The 19007-nt window shown below is 44.4% G+C and overlaps 2 protein-coding genes across 2 annotated transcripts in view; one reads left to right on the forward strand and one right to left on the reverse strand.

The window, feature by feature from the left end:
• Positions 1-9164, forward strand: part of PTCD2 (pentatricopeptide repeat domain 2) — a 115825-nt gene extending 106661 nt beyond the window's left edge. The window contains exons 10-11 of the mRNA XM_049649611.1: positions 610-724; positions 8790-9164. Of these exons, the coding sequence (XP_049505568.1) occupies positions 610-687 (78 nt within the window). The 3' untranslated portion in view covers positions 688-724; positions 8790-9164. The remainder of the gene's footprint in view (positions 1-609; positions 725-8789) is intronic.
• Positions 5889-19007, reverse strand: part of ZNF366 (zinc finger protein 366) — a 71944-nt gene continuing 58825 nt past the window's right edge. Inside the window, exons 4-5 of the mRNA XM_049649614.1 lie at positions 11811-11985; positions 5889-8934 (exon numbers count right to left, since the gene is read on the reverse strand). Coding sequence (XP_049505571.1) covers positions 8399-8934; positions 11811-11985 — 711 coding nt within the window. The 3' untranslated portion in view covers positions 5889-8398. The remainder of the gene's footprint in view (positions 8935-11810; positions 11986-19007) is intronic.

A 19007-nucleotide genomic window follows, 5' to 3' on the forward strand; every position in this document is an offset into this window, starting at 1 on the left:
TGCAAAAATATGAAATGCCATGGTGCTTCAGAGATTCAGGCTGTGTTCACACCTGGGTTTTCGTAGGGAAGATAGTTTTCAGTTTTAAGGCTTTAGAGATTTGAAAAGCCATTAGCCATATTCCTGCCAACCTCCATCTTAGCCAGGCCTTGATAAGATGTGTGTGTTCCTTAAGGACAGGAGCAAATTCCTTCCACACATTTTTGTTTTTTATTTCTTCTTTAGGTACTGTCGGTGGTGCCAATGGGCCAGTTCAGTTTGGGACTTAAAATATGACAACATCTCATTTATTCTGCATTGTTGCAAAGTAATGTGTGCAGTGGATAAAAATGGTCAGATGACTGAACTGTCACTCTTCGAAGAATTTAAAATGAAATGTATTTGGAGTGCATTTAGTTAATAAATAGGTAGAGATGATTAACCTGTTCTTTGACCATGCAAGTTCATTATTATTAACATGCTTTTACTGGCTGCATCAGAGATGTCCTCAGGGCCTATAGGGATGAAAAAGACTTTCTGCAGCCTCACTTATGGTCTTGGAGTCTTTCCTTGGTTTTCTGATTTCTAACTGTGTGCTCATTTGTCCTCACTTCTGCCATTCCTTCCCAGGATCTGTGTCTGACAAGCTTCATTATCGTCTTTGGTCCCAACTACTTCACCAGCAACTGTAACCCAGAACAAAACTGAGAGAAACCACATTGCTTAATTCTACATACATTACTTGGTAAATATGCTCTCTTGTCAAATGAGTAAAAAGCATGGGTTTTATGGTAGCTCTGCGACTCTGATTCATCCCTTCTATCATTATGTGAGGAGATGGGCTTTATAGTAAGTGGCATTTTGTGCTTAGAAAAATACATATTTTTGTTACTATTATAATTAGCCTTCAACAGAACAAGTCACTTGGACCCCCAAAACAGATTTTCAACCGCCCACTTTAACTCTTCCTTGCTACCTCCTTAATCAAGGCCAATATTATCTCTCACAGACTATTAAAACTGCCTCCTGCAGGTCTCCCAATATTATTCTGGCTTCCTTCCAACCCATCCTCCACACTTTAGTCAAAATGAGTTTTGGAACATGTTAATCTCATTATCTTGCCCTCATTGCCCAGTGGCTTTCCATGTCAACCTCGCCCTACATCACTCTCCCTCTCCTGCTGTGTGCTGCCCACACCATCTTCTCTCTTTGGCCGTGTTCTCTATACCACAGTCCTTTGTGCATGCTGTCTTCTCTGTCTGGAATGCTCTTCTCCCAGTTTTCCCCATGGTTGGCTCCTGATGTCCTTAAGTTCTCAAATTAAATATAAGTTTTTCAGACAGACAATTCCTAACCACTGTAATTAAAGTAGGTATTCCCAATTATTCTCCGTCTAGGGTGGATAGACATATGGGAGTGAACACAAGTATGAAAATCTTTGTATCACATATTAACATCCATTGGGTCACATGCACCACGAAAGAGACATTTAAAAATCAGGCAGACAATGACTTTGCCAGTTGACTTCAGCCCTCTGTCAACAGCCACTCCAGTGCTAAAACAAAAAACATATGAATGAAGTGGCCACAGTAACAGATATGGAGGCTATACATGGGCCCAACAGCATGAAGTACATTTGCCAACGCTGATCTAACTCCTATCACTGCTGAATATCCAACATGCCAGCAACAGAGGCTGGTGCTGAGCTTCCAATATGACATCATTGCTCATGAAGATCAATCAATCACTTAGTGAGAAGTTGACTATATTGAATCCTTTTCATCTTGAAGAGCGAGTGGTCTTTTGGTCATAGGAATGGACGCATACTTCCAAGGGTAGAAAAAGGAGTTGGTCCCACCTGTCTGCACTGACAGTGACCACTGTTCTACTTTTCATCCCTGTAACTCTGCATTCTGCAGGGTTAGAATTCTCATCCTCAGAAAGGGATACACTTTCACTCGGGGACATAGCAAGATTATCCATTGAATTATAAGCTACAGCTGCCATGTGGGCATTTTTTGCTCCTTGTCTTCAGGGACCAGCAGACAAGGAAAAGAGTCACCATTCTGGCACAGGTAATCAACCCAATCATCAGGAGGGAGAAGGCTGTTGTTACAAAACGGGTCATGGAGGAATAAGTGTGGAACCCTGGTAACCCATTGCGGTTTCTTTTGGTACTTCTCTTCCCACTTGTGACTAAAAGAACAAGTGCAGCAACCCCTTGCTGTAAAGGGCATGTGTCTTAGTCCACTTGGGCTGCGATAACAAAATACATAGACTGAGTGGCTCAAGCAGTAACATTGATTTCTCACAGTTCTGGAGGTTGGGAATTTCAAGATCAAAGTGCCATCAGGTTCTTTGTCTAATGAGGGCCTGCTTCCTGTTTTGCAAATGGCTGCCTTCTTGCTATGTCCTCAAATGGTGCAGAAAGTCCTCACATGGCTCTGGTCTCCTCTCCTTGTAAGTGCACTAAGCCCATCATGGAGGGGCTTCCATCTTCATGACTTCATCTAAACCTAATTACCTCCCAAAGGCCCTACGTCCAGATACCATCACTCTAGGGTTAAGGGCTTCAACATGTAAATCTGGGGTGGGAGGACACAACAACGGAGCAACATGGTGGTTGAGGCTCAGATGCTTTGGGGATGAGGATATGGGTCACACTACCTGAAAAGCCACTGAGACTGGCAGAGGTGATACCTGATGGTGACAGGGATGCAGACAGATAATGGAGGAAGGAGAAAATAAGCACGAGCTATTTCTCCTAGACTAATTACAGGAGCGGGGACTAAAGCTGATCCCACTCACCTTCCTCTTCTAAGTTTTCCTTGAGAAAGAGAGACCCACTGGTATCCTGGAGGAGATACCCATGAATATATACAAAGAAGTGGGTAGGAGTGAGCAAAGGGTGGGCTGTGGTAGACACAGAAATGAGCTAAGCAGTGTCTCTTCAAGGAAGGACTTGTACCGAGCTGTGGGGAGTGCAGTCGGCAGACAGCCTCCAGCCACTGGCTCCTTCAGGATCTGTCCCTGCTACAGAGATCCTGAGATCATGCCCTTCCCAGGGCAGCCCATACCTGGTGACTGAGCGAGGTGGGTGTCAAAAGGCCTGGACATCACTGCCCAACCTGGTGCAACTTTTGGTGGGCAATCCTTGCCCAGAACTGCCTGCTATGTTGGGTGAGGCTTGGTCACAGTTTGCCTTCTCTCTTTATTCAGTCTTCTTTCCTGCCCTTTCTTTTCACTGCTGCTAATCCCTATTAAACATCTTGCGCCCAGATTTGTCTCATCATCTACTTGCAAAGAAACCAACCTGGTATAGGCTACATGCTTTGGCAGCAGATGAAATTTGCTAACTAGGTCATTTGGAGGAAGTTATTTCACTCTGTTGCACCTCCATTTCTTCTTCAGTAAAATGGAAATAACAACATTTGCCTCTCAGGGTCATGTGAGGTTAAATAAAATCAAGTGTGTAATTACTTGGCACGGTGCTTGGTATTTTAGAGTGTATAACGTTTAAGAGAGAAGCTCTCTCAGAAACGGCAACTTCCCATGCCGACACAGCTTTGTGAGTTCTCTGTTGAGAAGGAGCTGAGTGTTCAGTTTTCTGGCCACTGTGTTGATAACAACGGCAAATTCTTACATAGCAGACACAGTGAGCCAAACACTTTTCAAGTGTCTTGCATATACTAACTCATTTAACCCACAAACAACTCGATCAGGAAGGTTCCTAATCCCATTTTACAGATGAGGAAACTGAGGCACAGAGGTTCACAAACTGGTTCACAGGTCTCAAAAATTGCAAGTAGCAGAGCTGGGCTTCAAATCCAGGAACCTGACACCAGAATCTGTGTCAGGTGCTCATGCCCAGTATAGTACATGGCCTCTTGGGTCAACTTTATCCTAGAAAGAGCTTGATGCAGAATAAGGCAATCTTGCCGCTAACCTCCTACTTCCTCATGACACCCTTCCAGAACTAGTTTTTCTGAATGGGAAATAAAAAGAGGATGAGGAAGATGTCACCTGCCTGCAGATAGTCTGAGGTTCACTAATCCTCTGTGAAGCCTTGAGACAGGGAGAATCCAAAATCTGTGTCTTCCTGGGATTGAGGCCCCAACCAAACGGAACCTCCCTGGCAGAAGGTATGAGAGTAGGAATGAGAGACACTGACAATGGCAGTTTCCTTGTGAAATTTGGGGCATTTGCAAATAATCAACTCAGCCTTTTCAACAAGTCTTTATTTTGCTTAAATTAACAAAACATAGGTTACATGCTATTTTCAGGTAAACTGCTTTATCACTGAAGCAGAAAGCGATATTCACAACTTGGGTTGCTACACATTTGGAGTTTTAGTTTTTAAATAGCAAGCCAGAATTCTGTACAAAATCAACATTTGGTGTAATGTTGTCCAAATATGTGAAGGATTTTAAATGTTAGCTCTGTTACATTTTGTTCCAGCAAAGCAGACAAAGATCATGATTCAAAACGCGATGTTAATATTTTATTAAATGCCTTTAGGGCTTAATAAATACAGTATGCACATTGGGCTTTCTCATGCAGCTACTCATATACAAATATACCAGATACCCTTGTGGGGTTATGGAAGGTCAGCCTCAGTCTCATGGCCAATAGGGAGTCAAATTTTTAAAAAGAAAGAATGAAAGAGGAATTAGAAGGCAAACAGAGGGGGGTAATTATAGGCCTGAATAAAAAGGAGAAAAGAAAAATATGCCTCTTGGCTGGTCAGTTGGCTGTTTCAGAGTGACAATGGTCAAAAGCCTGGAAAGCATTTGGTAGTGACCTATTTTCAGAGTGTCACAAGGAGATGAATGCCATGCTGTCCTGGCCCTTAGAGTGCTGGTAACCTTGGATGGTTTTATCCTTAATTCTCTCTAGATGATCCCCATGGGCTCTCCTTCAGGTGTGCATTCTGGCTAATTAGCTCATCAGGCAAGTTTGGCCAACTCTTCCCTTAGCTCTGCACTTAGGCACAGGGTGTCCATATAATTGGTCACCCAAACTGGGATACTTTTTTTTTTAATTTTATTTGTATTTATTTTGAGAGAGAGCTAGAGAGCAAGTGGGGGAAAGTCAGAGAGAGAGGGAGACAGAAACCCAAGGAGACTGGGCACTGTCAGCACAGAGCCTGATGCGGGTTCCAACTCCCAAACCATGAGATCACGACCTGAGCCAAAATCAAGAGCTCAATGCTTAACTGACTGAGCCACTCAGACACCCTTAGGATCCTATTTATATTTTAAGTGTACTTGTTTATTGAGAGAGAGAGAGAGTGAGAGAGAATCCTAAGCAGGCTCTGCACAGTCAATGCGGAGCCTGACTCAGGGCTCAGTCTCATGAACCTCAAAATCATGACCTGAGCCAAAACCACGACTCAGACATTCAACCAACTGAGCCACCCAGGCACCCAAACTGGGATACTTTTGAGAGTTAAAGTGACACTCTTAGTAATTACTCTGGGACAAAGCTATAAACCAGGGTTGTTCCAGGTAAACCAGGATGTTGGTCACTCAACAACATACAACACCAAGATTTTGGCCACATTTCTCACAGAGTCAGTGTATATTTACCCTCAGGCTAGATCTAATTAAGTCTCTCATACCCAGAGTTAAGAACTAAAAACAGGCTTTATAATATACTTCATAACACTTTTTATTTTTTTCAACGTTTTTTTTTTTTTTTTTTTTTTTTTTTAATTTTTGGGACAGAGAGAGACAGAGCATGAACGGGGGAGGGGCAGAGAGAGAGGGAGACACAGAATCGGAAACAGGCTCCAGGCTCCGAGCCATCAGCCCAGAGCCTGACGCGGGGCTCGAACTCACGGACCGCGAGATCGTGACCTGGCTGAAGTCGGATGCCCAACCGACTGCGCCACCCAGGCGCCCCTTCATAACACTTTTTAAATTACTTTCCTTAGATATTTTTTTCTCCCTCAAAATGAAATTTTACTTGGAAGGCTAACATGAAAAACAAATGAAATTTGAACCACTTTGAGTGAAGTGGGAATGAGGGCTGAGAGTTTCTCCTTCCCTGGCAGCTCTGGAGGGACCCAAGAGGGACCTCTGACTCCTCGATCCACAATTTGGAAACCTCCATTCTAGACCATCCTCTCTCCATCTCAACATGAACTTGTTCCTCAAACATACCCACATGATTCATTTGGTTGGAAAAGACTAGAGTTTGCTATTCTGGATTTCCTGGTTCCTGTTCCAGCCTGTTCCTGTTCCATACCCAGAATGAACCGGAAGTCTGCAGCCCTTACAGTATGTCTTTGACACAGGGCTACTGAAAGAATGAACACGTAACAGGACCCCAATAGCCAGAGGCCTCACAGACCATGCTGCCAGCCTTGTGAGTGATGTCATCAGAGGCACTAATGAGCGATATTCAAAATGAACGGAAGGCAAGTTGCCCCTCTGAAGACTTGGAACAGTTTCCTGGCACAGAGCTGTGCTTGCACCACAGAAACCCACACTATTCCACTCACCATCCCCTTTGCAGGTGCTTGACCTCAGGGCATGGGTGGCAGTAGGAAACCCAGGCAGCTTTGGCACTTTGTCATGGTGGTAAGGCTGAAAGAAAGAGCTTTAAGCAAGGTAGCAGGAGAAATGTGTCAAGACTGACAAAGCCCACAGGTGGATGATTCGAAGTAGATGCGGCTGAGGGGGAAGCACCTTGGCCAAAAGAAAAAGCCACATCCAGCAGTCAGAGATGGGCCAGGTGGTCTAAAGAAATGTACTGGGAACTTTAGGAGAAGAGAAAGCAAAGTAATAAACAGTACCTACCTCTACGAATAAGAGTTGAGACTACCAACCAAGAGGCAGTTTTTACATAAACACAGACACAGTACCAGAGGGTTACTGCTTATGGCTAGTCACAGGTATGCGACATCCTGTAGGCTCTGCTTTATTCGGCACCCATGCCTAAGGAAAGCCTACTGCTGGGCTCAACCCACCCACGGTAGTCTTCACCCCTGACTAGAATCACGATTCAAGCATCTAGGAAGAAATAATTAGTCACTGTAGGCGGGCTATGTATTTTTAGACTTATTAAGTGACCATAAACATCACAGGCATCATCATCTAGTACACAATTGTGTGATTATACAAGAGTACGTGTGTGTGTATTGTGTGTGTGCATGTGCGTGTGTGTGTTCATGTCAAGAGGCTCTTACAGAACAGGTGAGAAGCCCTAAATCAGCAGGATGATTTCAAGGTCTCCTACTCCATATTTTAATGAATCTGAAGCCAGAAACAAATATTTATGGAGTCCCTGGGAGGAGTCTTGGCAGCCACCATTTTAACCTCGTCCGTCTTTCTCAACCCTGGCTGCACAGAAGAATCCTCTGGGGGAACCTTTTAAACAAATACCCATATTGGGGCTCCACTAGACCAATGAAATCAGACTCTCAGTGGCTGAGGCTCAGCCTTGGTATTATTTTTTAAGGTTCCCCTAGATGATTCTGATATGCAGGCAGCTTTGAGAACACAGCCCAGAATCTGCTTACCAGTAATTACCTGATGGTTAGCATAATACTCTAAATAAGCAGTGCTCAGATTTCAAGAATTCCTCCCCACATCCCTGGTCTGGCACTGAGAAGAAACCCACTGCGCCTAAGGCTTCCTGCGGCTGCCTTGTGGGGCATGAGGCCTCAGAGCAAGGTCTCCAGGAGGGGGCTCTGCTCAGGACACAAGGGGTGAGCTGGGACACACTGACCACTTTGGGGACCATCTGAAAATGCGCGCCACAAGCCATACCTGATGACGGAAGCTGCTGCAGAACAAGGCAGACCCAGGCAAGGATCTAAGTTCTGCTGGGTTTTCATTAGTTAAAATTATTCCTGTTTTCTTAAACATGCGGAAACTACTTGAGAATATTCTCTTTAATACCTCACCCTCCTTTGGCATTTTTGGCATTGTGGATGATTCAATAAAGGTGATTTTTATATATACAACTACTAATATTTTCATCTATCTGGAAAAATATTATAACTTCCACACATTCAACTAAATCATCATTAATAAGGTAACATGTCAAGCACCGTATTTTTGCAACTAAAAAGAAATCTACCATGTATTATGTATTAGTCAAAGGAAAACAGAATTTCTAAAAGCACCTCAGCATCTGCTTGGAATTAGGTATCTAGAATATGTACAGCTTATTATACTGGAGAAGCATGAAAAAGCACTGAAGAAGCCCCTGCATGCATGTTAAAAATCAAGGGCCCAAGGAATGACCTGAGAAGCATTTGTATTAGTGAGGACAATCCCTGCTCGTTTAGTCCAGGCCATTTGTAAAGATCTGCGCCATTTGCCAGTCTCCAGCAAATGACAGCTCGTGCAGAAAGCTATATTTGAACTGCCTATTCTCATTTTCCAAATGTAATTTTAGAGCTGTCCACTTAGATACCTAAAAGCACTGCTTGTTTTTCCATTTTCCTCTCCAGTAATTCCTTTAAACTCTCATCTCTGTGCTTGAAGTACAGGTAATCAGAAAAGGAGGGGCCCCTCCGAGCACTCTGCAGAGCCCTGAGACGGAGACACTCTTCCTTGTGGGCAGATTCTCTCTCCAGGCTGCCCTCTGCCCCCAGGCTGTCCTTGCTCCTCTCCTGGTGCTCTCTGTTTGGCTTGTCCTCCTTTTCCTCCTCACAGGTGTCCTCAAGCACCCTGGGAGCCTGCTCGGGCTGGGTGGTGAGATCCTGGGGGGTGCAGGGCTGCCTGGGTTGGGGGTCCAGGCCGGGGCTATCTCCACCCACTTCATAGCTATTGTCCTCCTCCTCTTCCTCATGGCAGGAGCTGCCCCGGGCACTCTCCCCATCTGACTGGAACGCCGGCCCCTTCACTCCACGCTTCTGGGAAAGGTCAAAGGGCTCCTCCTGCTCCAGACCCCTCAGCACTCCTGCCGTCTGCGCCAGGGCGATTCGCCCCCTTCCAAAACCTGTGAGAGCAAAAGCAATGTTCAGGTCCCAGGAAAAGCTGTGAAAATGGCCCACTGGGTGGTACCCAAGGCCATTTAGTATAGTTTGATTTTACATTTTAAAAATAAATTCCCAGTAAGGCTGTGGAGAGATGGGCCTTGTCACAGATGAAGTTTGCATCCGTGTAACTTCCTTAAGGTAAATTTGGCAACATGCACTAAATGCTTAAAATAAACATAGCTCTGACTTAGCAATTATGCCACTGAGAATTTACACTATGAAAACAATCACACAGGTGCACAAAATATATGTGTAAGGATGCTCATCACCACATTTTTTATGGTGAAACTGAAATGATGGAGGTTTTTTAGATAAATAATACACTGAACCATGTGTAGAAGATGTAGAGACCTACAAATGGTTATAAAAAGGTATTCTCTATATATTTTAAGTAAAAATCATATTTACCATATATATTTATAGTGTAGACCAAATTTTATCTATCTTTATCAAAATATCTGGAAGAATTTACATCCAAATCTCAAAAATTCCATGATTCGGACATTTTTCTCTTCAATTCTAATGTCTTTCTTATTTTCAGTGAGCAAATATTTTACCAGAAGAAGAAATAAAATCATAACAAAGGTATTTTCATCTTGAAAAAAAATGCACAAAAATATACCATTTGGGGACAAGAAGGCCGCCTCATAACCAGTGGTCCTAAGCACAGACTGGAGAGGGCACAAAGAGATCCCCTTGAGGAACTCTAAAGCCCCTGTGTCCAACCACAAGCATCCCTGCTATTGGGCACAGTGATGCAAAAGGGTCTCACTTTTAGTTTCAGTTGGAGGGACCTGTTGGGAGGGACTTTTCAGGAGCCAGAAACACATAGTAGGGCTCCGCCTAATTTGATCTTGCAGGTCTCTGCCCCTGGTGAGCCAACAGCCAGGCCCTGAGGAGGAGGCGGGCAGAACCAGGCTTTTGGCGTGGGGGCAGACGTCCAGGTCTGCTTGCCTTATGATATCGTCAGGCAATGAATCTGTCTATAGCTTTAATCTTGTCAGGGGCACGGGAGGCTCTTTTTAATCTGAGTCATGATTTTTGAGCCATTTCAAACACTAGAGTGAAAAAGCACTAACACCTTTTGTAGATGAAAACATTTAAATTGTTGAAAGTCTGTTAACTTTCAAAGCATCTCTCTGATACATAGTGATGCTCTTTATTTTTTCAGAAGAATGACAGAGTCCTTAGGTGCCTTTTAGGATTTGAGCATCCATATGGGGTAAGTTGTGGTGACCAGGTTAAGCTTTCAAACGGATGAACATCTCACCATTGCCTTCTGTCCCCAACCCCGGCAACTGAACAAACTTCACCTATTCTGGAAAAATCCAGGTCTAGGTTGGAAATTGGCTCAGGCAACTAGAGATGCAAAGAACAATTCAAGAGAAAACCAGTCTCAGGGAAAGAAAACTGCTTTTGTTTTTTAACCAGAATATTTTCAGGGGTTTTGCCTAAACTCTGGGCTTTGTTTTATGATGACCACAGTTCTCTGTAACTCAGGAGCACTATAAGCTCAGTGGGTGAAAAATATGAAAACTATAATTATTCTGTTTCATGCTGCAGGTGCTTGTGTGCATCTTATTTATGAATACGTGTGCCTGCTTGACCAGCTCTCTGGAAAGGGTAAGAGAAGCAGGCAACACAAACAAATCTGTGTTTGCCTGGTGTAGTGAGCACTGGTGTAATTCAGAAATTCCCGAGATGGGATCCCAGTTCTGCCTTCAGACCTGCCATGCCCCCTTGGCCTCGGTCTCCTCTTATATAAAATGAGAACAACACAGTCTACCTTGGGACATTGTGGGCACAAGCAATAGGATTTCTGAAGTGCCTACTGCCGTGCTTTAATCATACTGGTATCAGCAAACAGTGGTTAACATGATTTTGTAAGGTCCATAAATGTGTGTCTTCTCTCCTCACACACAGACCTTCTAGGGAGCAAAGATGGTCTCATCCCCCCAGTATCTTCTGCAGCACCTAGGGCTCTGCTTTGGATACAGGTGCATTTATTGCCTGTTCATTGAAGGACTGCTTGATTAAGTAACTAGAGAACAACCTGGTGAACTCAGTGGATCTGGAACATAAACTCGTCACAGCTAAGGGCCGTGGCACTGAGGGGGCGAGAACTGCTTAGCAGTTCACTTCGGGCTCAGTGGGGGAGACGGAAGCCCCTGCTCTGCAGATGGGCCAGTGAGCCCTGCCAAGCAGGAAAGCCGTCCCTGGGTGCATCTAGTTATGAACAGGAGACCCAGCCTGCTACACACATCCTTCTGTGGAGGCAGAGCTTACATGCCTGTTTTTTAGAAAGGAAAGAAAAAGAAAAAAACCACATGTCCTTTAAGAGCAGCACGATGAAATGGATACAATAAAGACTTTAATGTCAGGAAGGTCTGTGTTCCAATCCTAACTCAGCCACTTTTTCAGTTGAGCAAGTTTGGGCAAATCACTCTCTTGAAGCTTCAGTTCCCCCCATCTGTAAAATGGGGAAAATATAAGTTCCTCCAGCCTTGAGTTGCTGTCAAGATTAAAGGAGGCAAGGCACCTGATGTGGTGTCTGAAGCAAGAGCTAATAATCGTACTGACTGGAGTGGTTATGATGTTCTCATCTGTCCTCTGTAATTCGCTTTTACCTACTACCTTCAGATAGTACTACTGTATTTGTTAGAATAACGCTGTAAGCCTGTTTCTGCTCCTCTGCTGTGGTCTTGACACTATGATCCCTTTTTCAACAATAAGAATACCCCCCCCCCAAATAAAGCCCCCTAAAAACAAGTTGAGCTCCCTTTTTTGTCATCCACCAGCCCCAGCAGCCTTGGGTGCTTCCTGGAAGAGTGATTACCTTGAGAATGGAGGCCCCGCTCCATGACTCCATGCTTGACTTTCATGTGGCGTGTCAGGTTCCCCTTTAGGGTGAATTTGCTTGGGCAGTAGAGACACTTGAAGGGTTTGCTGTCGGAGTGCAGGTGCATGTGGCCCATTAGGTTGTGCATCCGGTTGAATTCCTTCCCACACAGCTGTCAGAAACAATGAAGAGGATGAGACAGGTTACTTGTGGAGTTGGGCCCTGACCCGCACCTAGGCCTGCATGAGGACGGATGTGCCTTCACTTTGTTTGGATCTTGGCATTTTAAGTGGCCTCCAAGTAGAATGTCCCCAGTGAAGTCAGGGAGGGTCTGGACTGCGCCCAGGCCCAGAGGTGGAGCAGGGAGGGATGGATTCATGGGCTTGTGTTCCTATCGCACAGGGATTTTTCAACTCATGGCAAAACTTGCAAAGCTAGTAAGGCTTCTTTTGAATGCGAGATGCAGAAAAGGAGAAAAGCTGAGCTGAGAAGCAATTGCTCAAAGTGTGCTTCATTTTAATAATAAGTATATGATTACCTGTTTAATATTTATGGAACATTTATAACATGGAAGAGACTGTCCTAAGTCTACCATGGAATATCACATTTAATTATATCAATCCTATAAGGTGGGTGCTGTATCATCCCCATTTTACAGATGCGCAAACTGAGGGATTAAGGCACTTGGCCAAGGCACACAGCTAATGGGTGTTGAAGCTGGGATAATGAACCCAGGCCACTAGACACCAGAGGTCACATGGTCAACCACCACACCATCCTCTGTGCCCTCAATATAACTCTTCTGTTAGACTGTATCATGCAATGCATTTCTAATTAAAAAAAAAATTTTTTTTAACGTTTATTTATTTTTGAGACAGAGAGGCAGAGCATGAACAGGGGAGGGGCAGAGAGAGAGGGAGACACAGAATCTGAAACAGGCTCCAGGCTCCGAGCTGTCAGCACAGAGCCCGACTCGGGGCTTGAACTCACGGACCGTGAGATCGTGACCTGAGCCAAAGTCGGACGCTTAACCGACCGAGCCACCCAGGCGCCCCTGCATTTCTAATTTTTTAATTTGCTTATTATTGGAACGGATAGCAAAGTTAGAAGGAACAAAAGAGAGATCTAAAGAAGGAGTGTGTCTTTTTCTCTGGGTAGAGATTTGAAGTCCTGAAAATATTATCTCAGGTGTAAACATGTTTTATTCATTTCTTTTTCTCTTATAATATTTTTTTTTTTGTCATTTTGTCATTTCTATTTCTAACAAAGTGCAGATGCATGATGGATCAGAAAAGTGGTTCTCCAACTTCTTTTGAACAGAACTGCCTTTTCAAAGGCAATTCATGCAGATACGGAAGGTATAAAACAGAGTCCACTGCTCTGGGTCTTTCCGCCTTCTTCCTGTCCCCCGGCCCTAGCAGAGCAGGGTTCGGAGAACCAAGCCCTTCCTTGGCTGTGCTGGGAGGAATACAGAGAAGGGTTTTGTGTCTGTGCTCGGGCCCGAGTGTTAAGGAGGGAACATTTTCCTTCCCTTCCTAACCTCAGAGGCCCATGCTGTGAGGGCAGTGATATGGAGTGAAAGAAAGATCTTTGGAGAGAGAAGTCAGGGTACAGTGGCCCCCGAGGCTGACACCAGTTTTCCTTTTGCACTGAGAGACATTTTCAGGGACAATGTTGGGTGTACTGGATTGAGTATTTATGAATGAAGGCACTGTTTTCTTCAGGTGGCCATGGAGATGGGAGTTACAGGAGCCATGGAAGAATGCATAGACCTAACAAACAGAGACGTAGGAAGACCAACTGCAAAGAATGCTAGGTGGTAAGAGGCAGCCAGCTGGGGTGACAACTTTGTCACAGATAATCCACCCATGGATAATGAATAATTGTTTCTGTGTTTTTAAATGATTCACATTTGGGACTTTTAAGTACTTTTCCCCTTTTTACTTCCTTACTGGCAAGAATGAACTTGGCATACTGGTGTCCCACACTCAGTGTTCAGAGTAGCTGCACAGCACATTCATTTGGAAAGGGTGACCTGAGAGGGGAAAGGCTGGGAGTGCTGATCTAACTTTAACATCCCTACATATGGGATGGATACTCGCTTTCTTTTATTCTCAATAGAGACAGTTTTGTAAGATGCATCAGTCTGTGATTCAACTTTGCACAGGTGAAAGTTCTGGCAGAGTATTATTTATTAGCTTAGTTTAGTTTATCCAGTTCTCTATCCTGGCCAAGGGGGGAAAAAGCTTTGAATCTACTGATTTGAATTAGCTTTGAATCTACATTAGGTATTTCCAGTCTTGAGCCATTTTGGAGAAAGTAGATCTCATTTGGTTCATGGGACGGTTCCTGATTATTTGGAGTGAGCCTGCAGCAAAAGATCCGAGAACAGCACAAGCCATGGGTGATTAAACATATGACACAAAGGAGGAGAGAAGCTGGAGGCTGGAAGATTAATTAGACTACTGCACTAGTCCAAGCTTGGATGAGTCTCATGGTTGTTTAAGCCAGATAGAATTGAAGAGATGGGTGCCTTCTGTACTTCGCTCCTATAAAGGGGTAGGGATTCTACTTTTAGTTACTATCTCTGGTTGCTGAGATATCAGAAGCTGGACTAGTCTGAAAGGTTTTTATAAAGGAGAATTTTAGCTCAACCTTGAAGAATGTATAGAATGCCATTTGTTTTTATTTTGACACAGAATAAAGTGTCTTCATTAAGTATTTTCAGGCACTTTATTCAACATTGAACTAGAGGCAAGATAGAAATCACAGTTGTGATAATGACCAATTGTTTGTTGTTGCCACAGCTGCTGCAACTCAGTGGTCAGAACAGTCCTGGAATTCATGGGCCCCAAAGTCCTACCTCCCTTCCCCATCCTACTCCCACCCCAACACACAGAGAGGGGCACAAATATCAGAATGGCTACTAACAGGGGCACCTGGGTGGCTCAGTCGGTTAAGTGTCCAACTTCGGCTCAAATCATGATCTCACAGTTTGTGGGTTCCAGCCCTGCATCGGGCTCCGTGCTGACAGCTTAGAGCCTGGAGCCTGCTTAGATTCTGTGTCCCTCTCTCTCTCTCTACCTCTCCCCTGTTCATGCTCTGTCTCTCTCTGTCTCTCAAAGATAAGTAAATGTTAAAAAAAAAAAAAAGAAAAAAGAAAAAAGAATGGCTACTGATAAGTATTTTCCACCTACTTCCTTAGCTTTGGACAAGCCACATTTTATGATCCTTTAACATAACCCAGTGTGTGTTTTTCTACTATAATGTTTTTCTGACTCAATTCATCCACCGCTGAACTTCCTGGGACATTTTTTAGTGGTACATGCATATATTAGGATATTAAAATGATATTGTCCCCTGAAGTCAAGGCATATGGCCTTAGGGAAGGTCCACTGTAGGGCATGTCTGGTCAGTTATATTATCTGAGGGTGACTGGTAAACAACGCACTTTTGTGCTGTTGGTAAAATCTATTTTTTGTGTATTATAGTTCATGATTTATGGTAGCCTAACGGGCCAACCAATGGAGAGTGTTTGCAGGGTTGAATGGAGGTGTGTCAACTCTAAAAATGTTTGGAGCATTAAAAGGTACCCTAAGTTATCTTTTGAAATGCAAGAGCTTCCTTCCTTTTCTTTGTGGCCAACCTCAGTATCAAGCACAGGTCTACACACATAGTAACACTTAATAAATACCTAAGTATTTGGCTGGGGGAATAGACAAACAAGTCAGGAAAATATCACCACCCCGTGCAAAAATCCAAAAAGCAGCCATCGCCAACTCTCTTCTTTTCCCTCACTGTAATATGTACAACCCTATACACACTAGTTTGTAAGCCAAAATCCTCAGTGGCAGAAGGATAGAGACAGGTAACTCAGGACCCAAGGTACTTGGACACTATTCACATCTCTGTGGTAGGCACCCTTCGCTTCTTCCTTTCAGCCCTTAGCTCTTCCACAAAGCCCTTTGGTCCTTATCCAGAATACTTGGGCTCTTCATCTTTCTTAGAAGACCATCCATCAGTATAGAAGACATTTTATGGCTCTGAAATTCAGAGGGGGACTTTTCAGTCACTGTTAGTAAAGAGAGGCCAGAGGAAGAGAACTGGGTGAATTAAAGGCAGTACCCTTGGGTGGGGTTTGAGAGCTCTGGGTGAGCTCCCAGAAAAATTGTCATAGTAGAGAAGGGGAGGTAGACTGGAAGGAAGAAGAGTTGGGAGGGAGCACCAAAACTCTAGTTTCTTTCTTCTCCTGGGAAAAGCAGTCAGTCTATGTCAAGGCCCCCTATAATCATGACATGTGAGGCTAAGAGCTTGCCCAAGTCAAGACTTGCTGAATCATCTCCTGCCAAGGTCTGTGGGGATTGAAATAGGGGTAGGTACTGACACAGGAAGCTACTGGAGTGGTGATATCTCAGATTTCATGGGACATGTGGCCATCTAACCAGTCTGCCCCTCTTGAACTTTCAGTTCCTCTAGTGAGGGGTATTAGTGTACCTCTGGCATTAAATCTCAGCTTTTCCATCAATACTCACATTTATTTATTTATTTATTTATTTATTTATTTATTTATTTATTTATGAGAGAGAGAGAGAGAGAGAGCGCACGGGGAAGTGGGGCAGAGGGAGAGAGAGAGAGAGAGAGAGAGAGAATCTTAAGTGGGCTCTATGCTCAGCACAGAGCCTGACTTGGAACTTGATCCCACGACCCTGGGATCATGACCTGAGCTGAAATCAAGAGTTGGACACTGAACTGACTAAACCACCCAGGAGCCCCCATCAATACCCACTTTTATGCCTACTTTTTAAATGGAGGTGAACTTCAACATTTAATAGAAAATGGGAACAAAAGTTTTGTTTTAATTTTTTTAAGTTTTATTTATTTATTTTGAGAGGGAGAGCACAAACACAAGCAGGGGAGGGGCAGAGAGAATTCCAAGCAGGCTACATGCTGTTAGTGCAGAGCCCGATGCAGGGCTTGAACTCACAAATCGTGAGATCATAACCTGAGCCGAGATAGAGTCAGACACTTAACCGACTGAGCCATCCAGGCACCCCTGCAACAAATGTTTCGAACTGTCCTTTAAAAATGGGTTGCATGGATCAGTAGGTTTTGAGATAGCAAAGCAGAGAGGTGATGGTGAGACCCCAGAAGGATAGAGAACTTGCCCCATTTTCTCTTCTGTAAAATGTCAGTGATAATAATAGTTTCTTATGAAGGTTGTTGTAAGGATCCAATGAGATAATTCATGTAAAGGGCTTGGCAAATAGTAAGAGCTCAATAAATAGTAGCTCTTATTACTATCATTATCATGTACATAGTAGACTCTTTTAAATTCTGGAAATAGTTCTTCAAAGATAAGACTACTTCTTAAACCAAATTATTTGGAGGAAATATGAAAGGGAGGACGAAGTAAGGAATCCTTTTGAGTAAATACTTGCCAGGTCACTTGAGGCATATAGAAATGGAAGCAGTTGTACCTGACCCAGCACTGAGAAATGTGGATGGAAAGACAAGATTCATCCTGAATTGCAGGCTTTGGGAGAGCCCTTTATGCAGCACCCAGACTCTCAGTTAGCCATTTAAACAGCTGGCCGATGCCCTTTTCTCTCATTCTTATAGCAGTTCCGAATTCTGGCCTCCTTGTGCTCCTTCCCTCCCTGGTTCGGGGCTAGAAACACCTCAGGTAACTTCTTGTGAGCTGCAGTGACAGCATGGACAGCCAGCCTCACCAAGAAGTCAGCTGGGTGCAGAGACTGGGTGATGGCAGTGGGCAGCACTGGGCCAGAGGTCCACAAAGCCAAGAAGAGGCACACTACTTCGTGCCAACCAGCCTAATCGGAGCCTGAGGACTGAGATGCACCAGGAAGCCTGTGCTTTCCTATTCTAAGAGAAAAGGTCAAAGAGCTGGAGCCTGCGGCCGAGGAGAATGGCCTCTGCTAAACTGCCCTTCCCTTACATTCTTCTCTCTCTCTCTCTTTTAATAAGAAGGGTGTTCCTTTCCTCAAAGGGAGAGAGAGGGAGGGAGGGAGAGAGAGACTGTAAACTGTCCAAAAGGACCGTGAGAAAACAGGAAGCTTTGAAAAGTACAAGAGAAAGCAAGATGAAATCTATTTGCAGGCGGGCCCCTGGGGACATGTGAGGCATTGTTAAGCAGGCAGTTCATACAGCTATATCCTTCCTTCTGCTGAGGAGGGCTTTGCTGCCAAAAGGCTGCTATCTGGTCACTGCCTTAACCCCCTCAATGCCAGCCTGAGTGCTTGGACCCAAAGTCCTGGGCCCCTAAAAGCCCCCACCTGGTTTGTCCCCCATGGGGCATCCAAGAGCTGGAGTAGGAAGCAAACCCATGGTGGCAAAGGTGGTGGGGACCTTTTTCAAGGAGACCTCATCCTCTTCTATCAGCCCTGCCCTCCGTCTTCAGGCCTCTACTTCAGACGAGGCTGCAGATGACCTGGTGATTCATAACTTAGGCAGCTCCCGGCTTCACCCATCTCAAAGGAGAATTTGTCCCGGAAATTCTGGATGGCTGCTTTTCCTGGACAGGTTTCCCAAAGACGGCAGCTGGTTCTTTGGTATTATGGAGTGTGGCTCTACAAGGATAGCATCCAAATCAACCCCTGCATGCTTACGCAGAATCTGGGAAGCATATTTCTGAAACATGGCTTAAGTCTACAGGCGCAGGTCTTTGGAGATACTCCAGCTGGCTCCAAGAAGCAGGGAGTCCAGAAGTGGAGCCAATAGCATAAGAGCCCAGAAGGGCAGTAATTTTTTTTATAAAAAAAAAAAAAATAGAAACACAGAATGGAAACCTTTCCTCTCCTCTAATTTTCCATCCTATTGTTAATGCTTAATCTCACAGCAAGCAAATGTTTCTGCTTGCTGTGGACAGCTGTTTCCACTGAACACGGGGCAGAGAGAACCATTTCATGTTGCAACAGGGGGAGGGCTGTATGTTTGGAAGGATTTTTAGTGGTGCGAATCCTAAGAAATTAGAACCTGTTATTTAAACAGTCTCCCCTTTTTATAAGTTTTCGAGTAAAGGAGACAGAGCTGACGCTTGGAGTACAGCTGGAGCAAGGCCTGTGTCTTTTTGCTAGCCATGTCAACCGTGTGAGGGGAATAACCCTTTCCTGTGACTACAATAAAGCTCGGGTTTAGTTGTCTGGGCCTTTTCTCCAACATCACTATGCAGCCAGC

This window comes from Panthera uncia, assembly GCF_023721935.1.
Source record: "Panthera uncia isolate 11264 chromosome A1 unlocalized genomic scaffold, Puncia_PCG_1.0 HiC_scaffold_17, whole genome shotgun sequence".
Taxonomy (NCBI): domain Eukaryota; kingdom Metazoa; phylum Chordata; class Mammalia; order Carnivora; family Felidae; genus Panthera; species Panthera uncia.